This window comes from Motacilla alba, chromosome 4 (genome assembly GCF_015832195.1).
Source record: "Motacilla alba alba isolate MOTALB_02 chromosome 4, Motacilla_alba_V1.0_pri, whole genome shotgun sequence".
NCBI lineage: Eukaryota > Metazoa > Chordata > Aves > Passeriformes > Motacillidae > Motacilla > Motacilla alba.
The window spans coordinates 51538450-51559905 of record NC_052019.1 but is presented as its reverse complement, the minus strand read 5'-3'; the positions used below and the strand labels follow the sequence as shown (position 1 = coordinate 51559905).

At 38.4% G+C, this 21456-nt stretch overlaps 1 protein-coding gene across 4 annotated transcripts in view; it reads left to right on the top strand.

Annotated features, from left to right (window-relative positions):
- GRID2 (glutamate ionotropic receptor delta type subunit 2) overlaps positions 1-21456 on the top strand; it is a 678754-nt gene that overhangs the window by 405719 nt on the left and 251579 nt on the right. For all 4 annotated transcript variants that reach the window (XR_005256716.1, XM_038134923.1, XM_038134925.1 and 1 more), the window contains exon 4: positions 3922-4127. Coding sequence is in view for 3 of the 4 variants with exons in the window: in XM_038134923.1 (XP_037990851.1) it covers positions 3922-4127 (206 nt within the window). In the remaining variant the exon portion in view is untranslated. The remainder of the gene's footprint in view (positions 1-3921; positions 4128-21456) is intronic.

Genomic DNA, 21456 nt, shown 5'->3' with positions numbered 1-21456 from the left:
ATGAGACCTCCCTGTAGACCTCTGCTTTGTGACATGGTTATGTATGCCCAGGAAGGACATTTCCAACAGAGGCCTTGATAAATTTTGCTTGCTTTGTTTATTAGCATTTCCAGGCCAGCTTCATGGTATCTTAAATTGAGAACAGTTTTGGTTATTAGGAGAATGTTTGAGAATGTTTCTTATACATTTCAGCCTGGTTTAACCCTATAGGTGATGGTGACTACAGAGGGGTACTCTGTTCTTGTGCACATGTGTGTCGTCTGGAAGTGATGGCTGTCCAGTAAAAAACAGCAAATGTAATACTAAATAATAGTAGCATTGAGCTGGGAGAGGAGGTAGCAACTTTGGCTTTAGCGTTGATCTGTCTCCACGTGCTGACTTTGGCTTTGATCACTAAGGAGGATAATTAATACCGGTGATAATGAGGAAACTCTTCTGAATTTTTGGCAATGACTGTGACTCATTTGATTTAAATAGAAAGTAGAAATGGGACTTTTGGCTGGGCAACAGGTTGGTTGGCTAGCAAATTCAGGGCAAGAAACACCTGTGCTCCAGACATGAACAGTCTTGTGTCTCCTCAGTAAAGCCATCTGTGTCACAGGTTGGTTGCCAGATTTTTCTGCAGAAGGAGTTTATCTATTAGAAAGATGATTCCACAGTTCGGTGTGGATATGTGCCACTTGCAGACAATCCACGCAGGAAAGATAATGATGCCCATTCAGTGGCAGCATCTGTTCTTTGGCATACACTTTGAATATGATCACTGCTAGTGACTCATGGCTGAAATATTGGAAGTACCACAATGATTTTAAATAGCATTGAAATTGCAGGGTGTTTTTATGTGCTTTCTGCTGTTTCACAGCAGCAGGTGAGCACCACCAATACCTCACTTCTGCTTAGGGTAAGCTGAGGTATAACCAGAGTCTGTATTTATTTCCTGCCCGTGTCTCTGTACCATTTGTACCAATGGCAAAGACACAGAAGTAATGAAGAAGTAGGAATCCTGGTTTGGTACATTTTCCATTAGAATGGTGGTGTTTTCCTAATAGCATATCACACAGATGCAATATGGTTGGCACAGTCACCTAATAAATGTAGAGAACAATAGTGGATCTCTTTTGTCCCATCATTAGTGAAGAATCAATATAATTATTTCATTGTTTATATGCAGATCTTCATGGCAAATAAAACCATTGGATCCTATAATCTGACTTCTGGTTCAACACATAGGAATATGCCGAATATCAGTCAATAACTCCAGTGTGTTTGTAAACTCAGATCAAATGAAATTGTGTTCTTGTTTTGAAAAAGGACCAATGAAACTTTGGAGGTTCCTGCTCGCCTGTTCTGGTGTCAGAAAATATATGGATTTATAAGACAGATTTCAAGTCTTTACAAAGGCATTCATAGCCTAAGTAAATTATCTTTGTGGTATTTTGACAGCATATTTAGATCGCGTCTTCGTGTGCTCCTTGCTTCAGTGATTTTTACTTCAACCGATCAGTTCTACCCCTTATATGATTTAATTAGTCTGGATCCTGAGTAATACTCAGAGTGTGTGAGCCTCAGGAACTTTAGAATGAAGGGGTTAAAGTAGAAAGAAGCTATTTTATGATTTGCATAAAACTAGACATATTTGTAGCACTTCAAATAATCTTATTGGTATTTAAAGTGCCAAAAATTTCTAACATCTCTGATTAGACTGAATCTAATTTTCCTGATTTAGATATTAAATAGAAGCTGTAATTAGTATCTGATTCTCTTATGGAACTTTATTTTTAGGGCATGCATGTATTTTATTCATAGTTAAACTATCATACAAGTGTTTAGTAATACTGATATTTTGGCAGTGTCTAGAGAGTGAAGTTTTGGTGATGAATGTCTAAAATGGCCTAAATACCTAAAATACCATTTCTTTCTAGTTCATGGTATTTTGGAGCTCTAGACAGAAGACCCAGCTTGGTGACTGTGACAGACTTCCAGGACTAACCCAGTTGTATTACTCTTGTGTACTGTTTGATTATAAGCTGTTGCATGGCTATTTCTTCATAATTTGAAGCATCTCAGGAAACTGATGCTGGAGGAGGACAGCTGTCTGTAATATTATCAAGTTAGTTGATCTCTGCTGCTGATGCAGGCAGGGTATTTTTTCTCCTGTACAGACTGAGCATTGTTTGAGGCACCCACCATAAGAAGAGCAGAGAGCAGGGGAAGTCGGTGGTCAGGACAAAATATCTGAGTAGCCAAGCTGCTGTGAAAGTCTAATTGGAAGCTTTCTCAACTATAAGATGTCTCATGCAGACACGTAAGAAGCTTGTAGCTTCAGGTCTGACCATTCCCCTGGAAAATGAGTGATTGAGACAAGCAAAGAAGGAAGTTTTAGGAATTTTGAGGAATTTCCTCAGAGGCTGGATTTAAGAGTATGCATCTAGGAGAGACCACATTGAGTATTCTAATGGGAGAAATATGTTAAATATGTTCTGGTGGATTTTAACCACAAATGCCCTCTTAAACCTGAGGAACTTTTTTTTTTTTTTTTTTTTTTTTTTTTTTTTTTTTTTTTTTTTTTTAGAAATTTTTCTTCAGAAATTTCTGTTTGTGTGGCATTGCTGATTTCCTTTCTTTTCTTTTTCTCTTTTCCCATTCCCATAGTGTGTGTTTCAGCTAGAGTCTGTTGTATTTCTTTCTCCCCTAACTGAGAGCAGTTGGGTTTGTGGGAGGCTTGCATGCCAGTAGGGAAGGAAGGATGTCCTGCTGAGTGTCCTCTGGGACAGCAGGTCAGGGCAACTGCTGGAGGGAAGAGTCACCTTAGGCAACTGTTGGCTTAGCTCCTGAAAACAGATTGAGAATCTGCAGTGGTGACTAGGGGTGAGGCAGTGAGGACTCAGTGAGGCTGAAGGGATTTTCCTGAGGTCCAGAAGGCCTTGATCTGACTTGCGAAGTCATTGAACGATTTTGATTTTGAAGCATAAACTTCGGAGTTTACTTTAAACCCATTCAAAAGAGCAAAGGGAAACAAAAAGTCAAGAATGCCTGTGGAATTCAGTGCTGGAAAAAGCCCTTCCAAAGGCTTGGGCCAGCTAGAGGCAACATAACAATGTGAAGAGTATCCAGACGTTTCAGTTCGGTTGGCTATAAATATATTACAAGCCAGGTAGTAAACTCAGTCAACGTTTTGTTGATCAAGTCTTACTTTCTAAGTCATTCTTAAAGAAGGGTTTACCCAGAGTGAGTCAGAAAAGCTCTACAGGAGCAGTTTGCTGGGGAAAATTTACTAAACTCAGGCAGTGGTATCAGATGAGAGCAGGCAGTATCATTGCAACAACTGTACATCTGGCTTTTGTTTTGTTTTTGAAGAAAATAAATAGTTGTGAAGTTCAGAGTACCATTAAGACTTTTTGATGACTGAACTGCCCAAGCTTCACTTAGGTACATCAAGTTTCATAGCATGGATAACATAGTTTTGAGTTTCACAAAAGCAAAAAATCTGCTTCCTTTCCAAAAAATCTGCCTTTCTCATCCTCAGTTGTCCTCCAACAACCCTTGCCTGAAGGAAGAATTGTGTATGATGGTCACTGTGGTCTCATTGCCCTATATGGATTTTAGTGTCAAAGTCCTTTAAGAAAGATTGGGACAAAGTGTGATGGCTAATGGCCAAATTAGGAAAATTTCTAAGAGTGTTTGTAGGTTTGTTTTCTAATGGCTGTTTTGGACAATAGCTGTTGTGTGGCCATTCTTTCTCCTGACTTAGTACTTCAAGAAAAGCAATGAGCATAGCTCAGGAAGAGGTTTAATGAATATTAATGGAAAGCCTGTAGGGATCTACCTGACATAAAGTTTCTGTGAGATAAATGGAACAGTTACTTGTGTCTTTTTTTCCACTTACCAATTAACATCTTGTTTGCCTTCTGCTTTTTCTAGATATCCGTGGAATACAAGAGTTTTTGGACAAAGTATCTCAACAGGGAATGGATGTAGCATTACAGAAAGTAGAAAACAACATCAATAAAATGATCACGGGGCTCTTTGCCACTCTGAGAATTGAAGAACTGAACCGCTACCGGGATACTCTGAGACGGGCCATTCTCATAATGAACCCTTTCACAGCCAAATCATTCCTGACAGAGGTATGTATTTTAATGACAGGTTATCTTCTTGTTTTGCTGACCAAGACCACAAAGCCTGTCAAAAAATTTAGTTTATTTGACTTTATAATGGTAATAAAAATAAACCCACGTAAGACCTCCCAGTAAAAGTTTAAATATTTGCTATTCAAAGATCAGCGTGCAGGGGTGTTTATTCATGTTCCTAAATGTGCATGTACATTTAAAGAGAGAACAAATAAAACCTCATCCCGCATGAGCAAAAGCATTTAGGAAATATGCAGAAGAATTACCTGTCAGGCTTCTGTTTGAAGCTCAAAGGTGCTGTATTGCCATTGTGACCCCCTGAAATATTGTGGCTACTGAAATATTTACAGCTGAAAGTTTTAGTATTTAGATAAATAATAGGTATTTGTGGATAACATATATTTATCTAATAGAAATTATATTCTTTTACATAAAATGATGTTGGTAATATTCTCTTTTGTGCCACTGAATAGTGGTAAGAGGTAGTGGAATATATGGAAGATTTGATTTGCTTTAGGAATTTGAGATGATAGTCTAAAGTTGTGGTTTCAAGCAGTATGGACCAGATTTTCAAGAGGTTCTTAGGGATTTAGAGACAGAAGACCTGCATATGGCATTTGACTATAAGTTGTACAATCTTTTTTCCCGAGTGGCACGGTTCTTTTCCACATGGCACTGTGCTGTTTCAAATGTGGTTTTGCATGTGTGTATATTCTTCATCATCAACCAAAGCTTTAAAATCTCTGGTTTGTTCCATATAACTACACCTTCTCTTTTCAATAATTTCTCTTTGCATCTGTTTCTAACTTGCATTACTTTTCTTCTGTACTTTGCTATTACCTTGGTCTTGAGAAATTCAAGCTTAAAAATTACTTCTGCATAAAAAGTATTGTGTATCCGGTTTCAATTCAATGCCTTTTAGGAACATTAGCTAGAAGTTGGATTTCTTGGTTTCTTTTTCAAAATTTTGTTTGCCCTTGCTTATTTTTGGCTGGGTGTTTCACTGTCCTCGTTACACACTTGAAGCTTGCTAATTCTCAGTAATGAGGGTCTGCTGCTCTATCTTAGTGTGTGCAGTGCTTCGTAAGATTAAAACAATTTTTGGGGCATATTTAGATTGTTCTGCAGTGTTTTCATCACCCATGTCACAAGAGTTTTATTTTTTGGTAAGATGCATTATGAAATATTTCACATTGCAATTTGAAAGAAGCATGGCTGGGGGCTCGCACTACTGTAACTCAGCAAAAAACCCACAAACTCCTGCATTGTTCTTACAGAGAAACACACTTAAAAAAAATGCATTTTATCTTTTTTTTTTTTTTGCACACTTGGGCATAGTAACAAAGTCATTGTCATCTTTTGAAGGTGTTGCCAAGGAAGTGAACCATTTACTTTGGAGTTCTTACTTTGGCACTGGCCACTCAAGACTCCAAAAATCAAAAGACCAGTAAAAAAAACAACTAAACCAAATACCAAATCCTTAATCCCCCTCCCTCCAAAACAATTCCTATACTAAACACCAAAAAAATCCTCAAAAACAAGAGGCCCATAATGTTTCCCCTTTTCTGGAGTCTGTAAGTCTACCAGGGAAGGTCATTTTCTTCTTCTGCAACTGTGGTTCAAAGAGAGACTCTCACATCAGCTCCATAATGCAGTTTTTTTCCAGGATAGCAGCATTTATTTGGAATATAGTATGTGACTGGTAAATTTACAGCAGGAGCCTGTAATAAGAAGAGTTACACAAATATAAGTGTGATTATTGCCATCGCTTATTTATGTTAGTGACCGGAAATGAACTAAAGTGAGCTCCAACACAAAGTCTTGGCACAAGAAGTTTGCAGGGAGTGCTTTTCCAATGGATATTAAAAACTGATATTTTGAGTCAAACCAGCAGCTGTACTGTAGGGGCAAAGAAATTATAAAGCTCTATGGACTGCCCGTGGGCAAAGATATTCCTAAACAATTTAATGATCTTGCGGATTCCAAAACCTGTGTCTTGTGCACGATCAGTTTAGCTGGGAAATTCAGTGTTACCTAGTGGATTTAGCATGTAAACCTTATGATTATAATAAGAAAAAACTGCTAATGCAGAAAAGCCCTTGGGCTTTTTCTGCCTACTAGAGGCTTTTGGCTGCCTTGCTGGATTCAGCTGTCTGCTTCTCTCCCCAGACCTCACATAATCTCTGCTGCTTGGTCTCTTCTTAGATGACTGCTCTGGCTAAACCCTGTCATTGTTTAGCTGAGAAGAGGGTTCATTCACTCTGCAACAGCTGTAGTAAGCGTGGTCTTGATTACTATGCAAGTAACAGCTATTGCAGAGTAAATAGTCAGACACTGGCCTGTGTAAATAAGCAGTCTGTACACTGGAGTTTGCTTGTGTGGAATTTATCTTTGTCCAGACTCTTTGAAATTCTGTGTTTGAAATATTTTTCTTCTTTCAATTTTTTTTAAGCAATATTGCTTTTAACGTTGGGCGCTTTTTTCTCTCTACTTCTTCTATCTCTAGAGCTTGCAAAGAGATCTGTACTTATACACTTAATAAAATAGAGATTAAGAAGTAAATACACTTCTCTGGTTGTGGAAATAAAAGCCTACCTTCTCTTTAAACACTATGTATTAATTTGCCCTCCGTACAGCATGGGAAGGCAGGAAGCTCTGGGAGCAACTATCACAGCATTTCTCCTTTCTGGCTAAAGGATTAATGTGAAATGAGAGGAAGGGGCCAGCCAAATTTCCAAATATCCTTTGTGGCTTTGAGCTGGAGATGGAGGAGCAGAGGGAAAAAAAATTCTTCCAAAAGAGTGAAATTCACTGGGGCTAAGGAGGGCAGAGGTATGGAGCTGGCAGAGACTGGCGACTCTCCACAGATGACTTGGTGGCAGCATCTGGGAAAATACTTTGCCCAGGTCCCACAGGTGAAACAAAATATTCCTGCTGAAACTTTTTTGATTACTAAATATCCTACTGTCTTGCACAAAATTTGCTATGTTATCTGATAGTCTGATAGCACTGGTGATGGATGCAAACTGTGTGTCACTTGTTTGCTTTATATTTTGAGGAGGGGTTGTTTTTTTCTTTTTTTTTTTGTTTGTTTTTTTTTTGCTCATGTTCTTCTGAATTGGGATGAATATGGTGGTTAGGAGAAACCAAATAAGGGAAAAGTAAGATGTCCCTTTCACAAATGAGACAAATTAGATGTCTTTGCCAGCTCAGCATGACAACAAAAATCAAGGGCTTCGGAAGGCAAGGGTAGGAGCAGGATCAGGCCAGGAAAGTCAGATGGCAACAGAGGTACTGGGGATGACAAAGCAAGTTTGAGAAGCAAGACTTTGGGAAGCAATACTTTAGGACACAAGCCAGATGTCCTTCACTGAGCCAAAATGCTGTCAGTACATCTCTGCTTTCAGGTTTTTTTCTGTTTAGCTAGGGAAGCTACCTTATCACTTGAGTGCATAAATGTGAGTGTGTTCCTCTGTGTCATGACTCCAGGAGCTAATAACAGGACTACAAAGGAGGGACAATGCAGCTGATTCATTCATTTGTTTAGAGAAAAACCTCACACATTGAAAATCCAGTAAGCCATGTGTGAAAGAGCCCTAGCATCAGCCAGGGATTTTGATGGAGTTTTGACAGGCAAGTTCTGCAAGGTCTTGGTATAGGTGCTGAAGAAACAGCAGCCTCCAGCCTCCCCTCAAAGGAGGGATTTCCAGCCCAGCAACCTCAGCCGATGTGACTGTGTATCTTCCTGGCCCTTGGAAGGTCCCTTCTCGTGCTTCTGTTGCAGGGGTTAGTGGCCTGTTACAAACAGAGGTGAGAAAATTTTTTGGCTGTGCAGGCAAGATTCAGCAGTTTATCTAGCAAAATTTTCGGAGCATTGGCAATGTGTATAAGCCAACAAAGCTCTTTGAGGCTTGACAACCTCAAGCCATCAATGCAGTGAGCATTGACACTTCTCAGGTTGGAGAGTACTACTCCTCAACTTGCTCTACACTGCATGGTTTGTGTAAATGAAAATATTTGCTATTTATTTTTGCAAAGGTTCCACCCTGCAGCACACTTGAAGTCACTGAACCCCATCATATCCAGACTTCAAGTATGCTGGAGATATTGGAAATGTCTGCTGTTAAACATCTATTAAAAGTTAAACTCTTCTGCCTGACAGAACTGGGTTATAATTATTGAAAAGATATATTCAACAAAAATAGCAGCTGCCAAATCTTTGAGTTGCAGCAAATAAGTCCTGTGTGTTGGCCTGTGTGTATGTATTACATTTATTGCACTAACTTCTATAGGTACTGTTTTATTTGTTTATACTTATTTTCAGAGAAAATTAAAGTCATGTAGCTTTCTGTGTTAGTATAATCTACTACTCATGATTTTGAAAAAAAAAAATTCCTTTTTTCTATCCCAGGCTAATGTGGGACAGTGTTAAAATAAGATTACCTTGGGTGAAAAGAAGCTACACTGCTACTTTCATGAATAAAAGAACTCTATAAATGAAATGGTAAAATATACATGGAAAATAGAATTAAGCTTATAAGTTAAGTACTGAGGAATTCTTGCCATGTTGTGGGCAAGTGGAAAAAAAAATAAAAGTGTTTAAGGAGCAAATGTAATTTAAATTGCCTCATGTAATTGAACTTTCAACATTCTTTCACTCATCGTTACTGTGAATAGAATGAAAAGTTATATTTATCCTGTGAAATGAGATTATTCCTCATAGCAAAAGCCCTGATTTTTATTATATTTGATTGTTGTGTCTCTGTTGAAAATAACGGTTAATTTTAAATGTAATTATTTGAAAAAATACAGGTTTTTTTCATGTAGTGACATAGTTGTTGTTTTACCAGATATTAGATCTGATCATGAAGCAAATTGTGACTCTTTGAGATTTAAAGACAGGGGTTTGCTTTAGTGTTACATAGTGCACTAACCAGGCTTATTTCTTTAATCAACTTATTTACTGAGAATTAGGAAAATTTATTTACCTTTTCCAAAAGGTTGATTCAGACTTTGTTTGTCCAAATTTCATGGAAACTTAGTCTTTTTTTTTTCAATCTTATTTTGTGATGGTTTTCTCTTTTTATTTAACATGTATCCTAATGAAGACTAAGACAACAATTAGCTGTTTGTTTTTCTATTCCTTTTTTATTAATAAGAAAGGTGATTCTGTCTTCAGTCAAAAGCATGATATACAGATATGAAGTGAAGTAAATGAAGCTGAAAATAGGAGTAAAGAATCTGGTGCACCCATGTGCTACTTCCACTGAAATCTGCAGTGAAAATTCAGATGTTTCCTGTGGGAGCAGATGGCAATGATTTTTGTTCAGGTGGGGACAGAAAAGATGCATAGCAGGGATAGATGGAAGACTCCAGACAAGTATCAAGTCTACATAATTCACATACTCTGCTGAGTTTGAAGGGACCCACAAGGATCATCTCGTCACACCATGTGCCCAAACATGTTGTCTAAATGCTTCTTCATTTCTGTCAGGCTTGGTGCTGTGACCACTTCCCTGAGGAGCCTGTGCCAGTGCTCAGCCATTTTCTGGGTGAAGAACCTTTTCCTGATAGCCAACCTAAACCTCCCCTGATTACAGCTTCAGGCCATTCCCATGGGTCCTGTTGCTGGTGACCACAGAGAAGAGATCAGTGCCTGCCCCTCCTCTTCCCCTCATGAGGAAGCTGTAAATTGTGATGAGATCTCCCCTCAGTCTCCTCCAGACTTAGCAGACCAAATCACCACAGTCTCTCCCCATATGGCTTCTCAAGGCCCTTCATGAACTTCATAACCCTCCTTTGGATGCTCTCTAATAGTTTAAGATGTTCTTCTATTTCTCCCTTGCTTGGCTGCCAATGCTGTGCCTGGTGTCTCCCAGGACACAGGTGGCCCTCCTGGCTGCCAGGGCACTGCTGACCCATGTTCAACTTGTCATGGACCAGACTCCAGGTCCCTTTCCATGGCACTGCCTTCCAGCCTCTCATTCCCCTGTCTGTCCGTAGATTCAGGATTGCCCCATCCCAGGTGCAGAATCTGGCACTTTGCCTTGTTGAAATTCATATGGTTGGTGATTCCCAGTCCTCTGATTTATCAAGGTCTCTCTGCAGGGCCACCCTGCCTTCAGGGGAGCCAACAGCTCCTCCCAGGTTTGCATTGTCTGCAAACTTACCTATTATCCCTTCCAGTGCTGCATCCAAGTCATTCATGAAGATGTCGAAGAGTGCCTGGCCTGAGATGGAGCCCTGTGTAACCCCCCTGGTGACAGATCACCAGTCTGATGTCACCCCATTCACTGTGACCCTTGAGCCTGACCAGTGAGCCAGCTGCTCACCCAACACATCATGTGTTTATCAAGCTGTGTGCTGGGCATTTTGTGCAGAAGGATCGTGTGAGAGACAGCATGAAAGCTTTCCTGAAATCCAAAAATGTTGGTTTGCCTTGGTGTGTGTGCCACAGGCTGCCAGTCCCAAGTGCGTTCAGGAACAGGCATCAGATTTGGATTTAGGAAATGCAGAGCAGGATTTTCTTTTTCTGCTATGTGTGTGTCTCCATACCTGTGTACAGTGTTTATGAGCTAAAAAGTAACATTCGTGTACATACAAACATTTTCTGCAACGATAAAGGCGTATTCATCTGCCACCTAAAACCCACACAATGTTTTATGTTTTCAAATTAACTCTACTACCCAAACAGTTTCTTCTTGTCAAAGTGAAATGGAGTTTGGATGAGCAAGGATTTGCTCACTTGAATTTGGCAATTGAACTGATCCAGTGATGGACTGGAAAAATACCCAGGTCTCATGGGAAGCCTGTTGAATTTCCAGGTAGGCTGAGGAGTGACTTGATGGTTTGTCATGTGTATAAGTACATCACAATTTTCTATGCCCTGCTGAATATGGTAGCTGGTTGGTATTTCCCCGTAAAGTAATGAAAAGAGTAATTCTTTATCACACTTGTTGATGCATGATGCTTATGATGCATTAGATATGCAGCATAATTTGCTTCAGAGATTTTCACTATTGTCTTTGTCGAAGTTTGTCCATGATCGCAGGGAATTTTTAAACCATCCTGTTTACATAAAAAACAAGTCTGAAGTCTCTAAAGGCAAGATTTGTTCAGACAGTTCCTTTTAGAGGGCAGTGATGAAAATGAAGAATCAGCAGCAGACACATGAACCTACTGCTATTTTTATCTCCTTTTCCTATAACTTTATCATGAATGTGCATGTTGATTGGATTTTATCTAGGAGTAATGGTCTTCAGAGGCCAAAATCAGATTTTTCAGACAGTGACTGTTTGCTCCTTTTTTTTCTTGCAAGTAAGCTGAGTGCTCTCATCTTTGAGGTCATCTTTCTCACCTTAGTATTTGAGGTTTTAGACCTGCACTATTCTGGATAGCATATTTTCCTTTTTAAAGTCCATTGTCTACACCATTGCTTGAGATCAAATAAATCCTATTCATTGTACTCCACTGTAATTTGTTGTTGTTGTTGTTTATTACAATGTTGAAAAATGTGTATTTTTTCCTTTCTTTCTCCAGCATTAAGCACAGAATTCCTAGCTGCAAATTAAAATAGAGGCTTAAAGGATTTTTTTATTTCATAGGATCTTAGAAATCTCTAGTAAAGGGATGTTCAGAAAATATGTTCAGAATGTTGAACCACTTAAACCACCCTTTAAGTGGTCTCCCTGACTGTTTTTTTAAACTGCAAAAAGGGGTCTTGGAGGATTTTAGATTTTACATTTCAGTGAAAATCTGAGAAAATTCTTGATTTATGGTGTAGTCCAATTCCTTGCCTTTTTATGCTCTTGCATCCTTGAATATAGGCCATCCAGCTGATGGCTGAATGACTGCATGAGAAAATGACTGGGTTTTTTACTATCAATAGAGTGATGTTGGCTTAGATTTTATGTGTACTTCTATACCATAAGGTAAAAGTTCACAGATAAAACATTTTAGTTACAAAACAATGAGAAAGAAAAGTCTCAGGGGTAAAATAAGTCAGCTTCAAAGGCATTTGTATCATTTACATCATTACTGAAACTGCAACCTGAAGCAATCGTTTCTGTTTGTGTGTTTTCAGGCATGGTAAAATTGAGTTTTGCAATGTAGCACTGGGGTTCTTGGGACAGAATGCTGTGCTTTCTCTAGCCAAGGTCATTTATTTTGGTATCTAAAATGAAGCAAAACCAGTTTGTGAAATCTATGCAATCGCAGAGGGTCTACACTTAGAAGAACAGGTGCTGGGGGCTGTCTGCAGCTCCTTAACACTGATATGAAGTCTAGAACTAAGGCTGTGCCTTTCTGTTACTGAGAGGTAAGGCTCAGTAGCCTGGAGCTCAGCTGGCACATTTGTGCTGGCTGTGAAGGTCGGCAGTTTTTTTGATTAAGGTTGTTGATAACAGCAGCTGAGGAGAAGAAGCGTATGGATAAATATATCCTTCAATCAGCCATGCCTCACATGTGAAATGTCAGGCCTGACTGATATTACAAGCCTGGTGATACCAGTATACCTTGCAAATTGTACCATGGTTCTCTAGACTTTTACACCCTCATTGTGGTGTTGGAGGCATAAGGAGACACTCACTGAAGTGTGTGTGCAAGGCCAATATGTACCAGAGCACTTGTGTGATTTATAACCTAAGTCACACCTTGTGTCTGCATTTTAGTTCTTTCAGTATTTTCTTCATTCTGGCTGTATGGAAGAGAATAGTGTTTAGTGCTGTGGCCTGTATTACAGATAGATATTCACGTGGTGCTGGTTTCCATCCTGTGTCACACTGTAGCAAAATTGTGAGGTACATACCAGATCTACCTCTCTGAGTGACAACAACAAAAGTTGTAGTGTATTATTTTTTTCTAAAAAAACAAAACTTTGTTGATAAAACACATTTTCACTATAGAGATGATGTAGGACAATATGACTATAATTGATCTGTCTTGTTGTCAGTACAAATATTTATGCTATCAGAATTTGGGAAGTTATATTATAATTTTTTTTTACCTTGGAATACAATAAGAAAGCAACCCCACACTGTATGTAAGCTCTGATCAATATTTTTTATTGAAAGCAATAGTTAAACTGCTAGTGTGTTTGAGAGAAAAGGACAGGAGCTTTAGTGATTAAGTACTGAGTAGAAGATGTATTACGTACTTTATGAAAATTTCATATTTGCTGTTGTGCAAACAACTGTTTGGTTATGCTTTCCTGTAATTGCTTTCTGTTTCTCTACATGGCTTTCAAAGAGTCAGTAATTGACATCCTCTTCTTTGGGATCTTGCTGGGTATGCTGTTTCTGGACTAAAACAAATAACTGAGGGGCTGACCTCCCATGATCTTCAAAGATGTAATAATTATTTTCTTCTTCAATTTGTGGTGGCTATTCTTTGTTCTGCTTTCTTAAATTGCTATCATACTTAATTATATTCTCCTGTTGTCATGCCAGCGATTTTAATTGGATATGATAGTCTTGGTTACTGCTTATCCTTCCTCCCTGGTTTTATAGCCTCACTATAAACATCTCTGTTGTGTTCCTCTTGAGAGACAAATGTCTTCCCAAGGAGAGTAAATTGCTTCAACCAGCCAAACAGAGTAAATAAATTTTAAAGAAAAGCAAGCAAGCAAGCAAGCACATTAATGCAACAAAGCTATTACACACACATTGGTAGAGACAGACAGTGTATTAAAGTGTGTATTTTCTACATAACTGAGGGTGGCTGATTCTTGTGTTATAAAAAGCCCACTCTGAACGTCTGCAAAACTAATATGCAGCTGATTGCCATGGGATGAGTGTCTCTTTGAAATAAAATGACAGCTAGAGAAGATTAGCTTATAGTGGAGATAAGATCTGACAAAACTATTTCTAATCCAATCCTTTCTCCAGAGTGATGTTGCCTGATTGGCAGAACTGTTCTGCCTCCTTCCTTCTCACCAGAAAATAGAGGTATAGTCATTGCATTAGTTTACCTTGGTTTCCAGAAAATATAACTGATTTCATAGCTGAAAATTCAGCGTTGAACATTTCTAACCCCAAAACACAATTAATTTACTCACAATCAATTATATAATTAATTTTATCCTTCAGTTAAACTGAAATGAAAACTAACAGCCATTATTTCTTCTAATTATATTCCCTGTGACGCTGAAGAAGCTCTTATTAGTTTGTCTGAAGTAAGGGTTGATGCTTATACCCTATCTTTCCTTTCACAGTTTGCTAGGAGTTTTCTTGTGAAGTTTCGTTGAGCAAGATCTCCCATGTTTTTTCCCCTTTTTTCAGATTGAGCAAGATCTCCCATGTTTTTTCCCCTTTTTTCAGATTGTGCTATTATGGCTGTAGTGCTTTTGCCACATATACTTGTAATCCTTGTGTCAAAATAAATTGTTTCCTTTAACTTTTGGTCAACCAGATTAGATAATTATCTGTAAATAGATTAACTGCACATTAATAAAAATGCTTGGTCCCCACTAGAAACATTGGCTACAATGATGGGTACAATGATTATTCAGGTTGCGTTTGTAGACACTTCATAATCAGCAGTAATATTTTTGAAGACTGTTTTAAGAGAATTTATTCTATTTTGGAAGCACTTATCCAAGTAGCTGATTTTATGGTTTCTACAACTTCAACAGGAGTTGGGGACTGCTGATGTCAAGAGCTAATTTTAGATTTACACATTATAAGTTTCTCACCTCCCCACATAATTTTTCCCTAGTTAGGAATTTTGCTATTTAGCTTATTTTTAAATAATTTTTAAACATTCAGGAGTTTTTTTGTACCAGATGTTCTTATTTTAAATGGAATATTAAGTAGTGCTGCGATTCATCTCAGAATTTACATAAATGAAAGTAACAGCTGCTTCTGCTGACTGTGAGAATAGGTGTAAAAAGTATCACTTGGAGTTTGTAAAAACATGCTTTCTACTGGTTTCCTGGGTCATGCACAGCAAGGGCCCTCTCTTTAAATAAGAGCCCTGTGCTTCCTTGGGGGCCTTTTCTGTCTCCTCTTACAAGTGACTAGGCAGTCATGCTGAGAAGGACTTGGGGGTGCTGACGGATGAGAGGTTGGACATGATCCAGCCATGTGCATTCACAGCCCAGGATGGGCCACACATCCAGCTGTGGATGCCCCAACCTTGGAAGTGTTCCAAGCCAGGCTGGATGGAGCTCTGAGCAGCTTGGTGTAGTGAAAGGTATCCCTGCCCGTGGTAGGGGAGTTGGAACTAGATGATCCTTAAGGTCCCCCAAACCTTTCTGTGAATTGCTGAGGAAGGGAATCAACAATTATTTTTAGATAGGTAAATATTTTGATCTTACAAAAGTTCCTGCATTTCAAAACACATAAAGAATCACAGAATGGATCAGGTTGGTAGGAACCACTAGAGATTATCTAGCCCAACCTCCCTGATCAATTGGAGTCCATTAGACACAGGATTATGTCCAGATGGCTTTTGACTGTCTGCAGAGAGGGAGACTCCATGACCTCTCCAGGCAACCTATTCCAGAGTTCAGCCTCCCTCACAGTAAACAAATTCTTTGTCATGTTTAACAAGGAGCAGTAGGAGTTTATGCTGTCAGCACAAATTAATTTAAGAAATAGTTGCTACACATGAACACTAGAGGAAGAAAAGGAAATTAGCAAGATCATAGTATTGACCTGCTGTGTTAAAATATGAAAGTAATCTGTTTTTTTGGTCTCTTGTTCTTTATCTGGCTTCTGAGCCAGTATTACTTAGGAGTTAGATGGACACAAATTCAAAGGAGATGAAATGAGGAGATAGATTTTGTCAACCTGATTTAGGAATTCAGTAAACGAAGTTGCCTAAAAGAGTGCTTTGCAGAAGACATTCATTTAGTTATAGAGGCACCAAGAGCAAAGGCTCCTTTTAAGCCATCCTCAGGTAGTTGGAGACAGGCCAAAAGAAGGCCTTGAGGTAGGGCCTTAGCTTTGGGAAGTAGACTGATTCTCATCATGGAACTGGACATTTCTTAATGGGACTTAGAGTGGAAAAATTGCCATAGGTTATTGCATATGTTATCCACTGTTTTTGCATTGGACAAGAAGTGAGGTGCGCTACAGGAAAGCAGAGGAAGGAAAATGAGAAGTGTACGTTTCAAGTTCAATTCAGATTCAATTAAGCAATGATGAAAGCACCTTCCCACAAACTCTAATTTAAACAGAGACCAGTAAAAATAACATACTTGGCAATTTTAAATGCTCTGAGAAATGAAACCTTTTTACGTGCAATATCCTTAAAACATATTAATTTCCTGGAGATGTATGTTGTATTGAAATTTTCCTCTTTCAGGAGAGAGTTGCTGTTAGATCTACAGAATACCTGTTTCATATCCCTTGTGAGTTCTTTGGTTTCACCCTCATGGTAGTGATGGCAATGCAGTCTGGGTAATAATTCCTTGATTTTTTGTTGTTTTTTTTTTTTTTTACATTTTGCCTTAATTTTAGGGGGGAAATTAGTAGTATTTATTATAAATAAACCATGTTATATTTATATACTATGTCACATATATTTATCTAACACATGTCTAAGCCAAAAATCATGCTTGCAGAACAGAAATCAGGCTAGTAGTATGCTGCTGTAAAATCAGTATTTAAAGAATAAAGCCTGCAGTTTCTATTCTGTAAATTACTTAAATGTTAGTAAAACTTCATTGACTTTAAGGTATCAGATCCTGACTGAAGCCAACTGAGAGGTTTTTTCCATTAAAAATTTTCAATTTTCTTATGGTCTGTGCTTCTGAGATAGGCAGGCAGATTACCTGAGGGCCTCGACTCCGAAACATATTTCATAGAATTTCAAAGCTCTGGCACTTCATTCCAAGTTGGAATAAAACCAGATTTTCAAACATCTACTTCCTCTGCAGAGTTATGTGACCTTTCTTTTCATTCTGCTTTTCTCCTGACTAGCTTTCAAATTTAGTTCCAAGCCAAGCTCTTTGCATTTCAGCCTGTAGTACTGCAGTCATGGATCTTCCAGCACAGAGAGAACATCACCGTCTTTGCTGTGAAGGCATTTAGGTATCCGTACTGCCAGCTGCTAAGGTTGAACTGAAAGTACTTTTTCATTGTCCCTTTAATCAATCTTCATTTTACTCTTGTTTAGAAAGTGGCTTCCAGCCTGCCATTACTGAGGATCCTAATGAGGCTTGCAACAGTGAATGCAAGCAGACTGTCAAACCAGTGCTCAAAGAGGACACAGAGAGTCGAGTGCTGGCCTCAAGCTGGCTGACAGACTCATGCAGGCTGAAGTGCACATTGAACAAGGGAGGAGGCAGAACAGGGTGAGAGAACTCATAATGTACTGCCACTTCCTCATCACAGCTGTCTGATCACCTGAAGTGTGTGAAAAGACAAAAACCCATCAAACTGTATTCCCTAGCTTTGCCATTGCTTATGGAGATAGGGATTTGAGCCTTGGTATTTATTTTCAGAAAACAGTATTGAGAAAATATGAAATTAAGTTATTGCATTTGTTTAAAATTAGAATTTAATCTCATATTGCCATGTCTGTTCACTATCCCGGTTATATCAAGAAGCTAAATCAGAGGCTTTACTGTATATTGTCTGTCAGCGTAGTGACTTTCCCTGAGGTATGACTGTTACTGTTTGCTCAAGGAATGTTTTACTGTGTTTGTACAATACTGAAAAAGGTGCACATTCTCCAGGTTTTTGATACTTCTAATGTACATTATAAAAAGTAGGGAAAAGGGTTTTGTCTCAAGGGCATAATGCATTCGCTTGGGATAAGAGAAATAGAGACCTAGAATTCCTCTGGGAGAAAGCACTAGAGCTGCTTTCAGTTCTGACAAATACTTTGTTTGGATTGTGAAATAAATTCGACAGGATTAAATTTGTTGGGTTGAAAAATAACAATATGTAGTGTAGGGTGAGAAATACAATTTTTAGCCTAGTACAAATGTGCATCCCCTCTCAGGAATTACAAGTAATATAACTTGATGAGAAATGCTGCTTTTCTGATTGAGTTACCCTGATGCAGAAAGAATTGAGAAAGTGGAAAGAGTCAATGAATACCAAGGAAAATTAATAATTGTTGAGGATCAAATAAACTGAAGAGATTCAAACTAAATGTGTTTCCACAGTTTTCTTTCATTCACAACACTTGATATAGTTTATACTTCAATGCAACTCATAGTTTCCACTTAAAAGCATTTTTTTCTTTTGTCTGTGCTTCTGTATATATTTACCTCTTTTTTTTTTTTTTTTTCCCAGGGTAAGTGTGGTATACTGATTTTTCCTTTTACCATGATATTTTATGAAACTCCTTTCATATTTACCCTGGTAAATCTTCCATTAAGCAAGGTTCTTGAGATGCCCTATCAATTTTTACTTAAAATTAGGTGTATCATTTAATCCTTCTTGCCTTGTTGTCTTTTTAAAATTTCCATTAGAACATATGTATGCTATGGCCATGGTCTTGTTCCTGTTAAAGAAGTTTTTTGTTACCCTCTTTGGACTACTGAATTTGTAAAGCTCCAGGCAGTTTATTTGTCTTCATCTCTTAACAGTGGCATCATTTGCAGACTCTCAGTCTTAAGTGGTTACTGCAGGATTCCCTGATGTTTTGGATAGATCCCTTTCTGCACATTGCTGCCTTCTCTCCACATGTTGCTGGTGCTCATATGGACCCCAGCCAGCAGCTTTCCCTCTCTGTGGGGGCCATCATCTACTGTCAGAGGGAAAATCTTCCTGCAACTCCCACTTACTTGGTATCTGACAAAAACATTTTTCATGAGGACGTAGTGGTTTTCATGGGGTGGCTGAGTCTGGTTCTCATCATTATGTAATGATCTGATGTTCACACAAAGTCACTTTTATAGTTTGGGGGTTTTTAACCTTGCCAGGAGTTAATGCTTTGATGACATAACATATCCTTCCTCCTTTAGCTTAGTTTAGTTTATTTTTTTCACTATTTTGTTTCCAGTTCAGTCAATCTGACTGCAAGTCAAAGTGCTTAGGATTTGAGGAGGATGAGCTCTTTGGCTTTCTGTGCACATTCCTTGCTTGCTTGAGGCAGTCACACCTACTGCACTCAGTAATACTAAACTGGAGCTTTTAGCTTCTGATTTCTTGAAAATTTTTGGTTTTCTTTATTCCACCTCTAAAATTTGATGTTTGTTTTCATATACCCCAAATGGAGACATAGCACCCCATAACCTCCTCACTGGTCGTAGTTTATTCCCATTGCAGTCTGCTTCTCCTTTTCCATGTTGACTTATGCTCATTCTGCAGTTTGCTCAGTTCAGCATCTCTTCTTGCTCAAGGGTTTCACTTCTTGTTCCGATGGGTTTTGCAATTTTGATTTAACATTACATGATATAGAAAAATACCAGATTTTCAGAAAGTGCAGCACTTAGTGGTGATAGTTTACTCCAATGCAGAGGACACATGATGAATTTGAGACAAATAGAGCATGAGATGTTTTCCATAAGAGCATTTTTCACATCAAAGAATATTTGTGCAAATCAACAGCATTTTTCTACTTTTACCCAATTAGTGGGGGTTTTGTCCCCACAAAAGCACTTCACTGTTTGTATTTTGTATGACTTTTAACTGATTTTCCTAGTGGTGTTTGTTTTCTCAAGGAGCTTTTATCCATGATAGCTGTAGGGTGGATTTGTATGACACAACCCATTGCTGTTAATATTTTTTTGTTCAGTGTGTAGCATTTGATTCTTCTTTCACGTTTGTGCATATTCAGCATAAAGATGTTTCATTTTCTCTGTATTGGTGATAAATATTATGTTTTGCCATACTGGTAATTCCCATGGATTGAAGTTCTCTGTTTATTAATGGTAACAAAGGTATAAATACAGTCACATCATCTCTTCCCTACAGGATAATTTAGGATGGAAAAGGAATGTCTTTTCTTACTAATATTTTGATGGCAATAGTTACCAGTCCACAAAATTTATCAACATCAGTAAATTATTGTCTCTGAGAGGTAAGTTTATCAATTGAATAGTTCTTACCCAAGCTTTCATCCCATGCATGCTTCTCACAATAGGGATGCTGAAGATTGGCAGTTGGGCATAATTATTTCCTGCTGTCTTCTCTAAGTCTGTAATGTCTGGAAAATTATGTTTGGGAGCATAAATTCAGAATCTGCTCTGTACTAATGACTTCTGATTGTTCTTTCTGGATTTTCATGCAACTTAAACGTGCTCCCTGTCTTTCAGACATGTGTTCAACATCTAATCACCTAAACTTAAGCAAGTTTTAACCTTTATTTGTTTTATTATTCTGGCCAAGCTGCTATATTCTCATCCATCCCTTATTGCTCAGATTTCCCTTTTCTCAGGATCTTCATATCTGCCCAGCATTTCAAAATAGCTGATTCTGTTTAGGAAGTAACTTCCAGGTGCAGAATTTCTCAATGAAAAGTGCACAGCCACGATGTGTTGCACTTGCAAAATCTCTTTCTCTGCTCTTGATAAATACAATCGCACCCAGCTTGAGGCTATTCAAAATACTAATGAAAAATTGTTTTCTAGCTTGTTGCTCTCCCTTTTCTTGAGTCTGCCTTCTTAGTGGTGTAGAATACAAACCTTTTGTTTTTTCCCAGAGCCCTTTTTGAATTATTGAATGTTGCTTTTTCGGAATTTTAAATGATGTTCAGATGTCAGCTCTTGTTTGCTTTGCCCATCTATTATTGCTCACTGCTTTCTTCTGAGTGATCTCGCTTTTTCGATGATTTTCCCTTGCACGTGGAAAGAGCACATTACTAATTCACACTAAACCAATTCATTATCCTGCTTCTGACCTTTCCTCCAAACTCTTTTGTCACCTCTCCTATGATTAACTTGACAATGTACAGGCAGCTGTTATGCTGAGACAACTGCCTACTGTGGTGACTAATATTCCCTTTCATCATTGTTCCTCTTTCTCTTCTCTACCTATCACTCTGTCTACCTACTTAACTGATCTGTCTTCTTTTTGCACTTCAGATACCAACTTTCAGAAGGCAGGATCTCTCTCATCTTTGTCCATTTGCCCAGTGGGTTTTGACTCACAGGAATTCCTTGTGGAACATGCAATCATGTTAAGGATTTATTCATGCTGAGGTCCCACATTCATAATTTCCTGTCTGCTGTGGTTTCCCCCTTCCCCCTTGCATGTTGTAGCACCTCCATGCCAACTCTTTCACTCGTTCAAGTGTTTGCTTAGTTGTGAAATGTTTGCTTTACTGATAAGATTCGGTGATTCTAACCCCAGTTTTCATGTAGGATAGCTACAAGGTTTCTTTCCATTAACAGTCTTCCAATAAATGTAATGCCTTTTTTACTGCATCT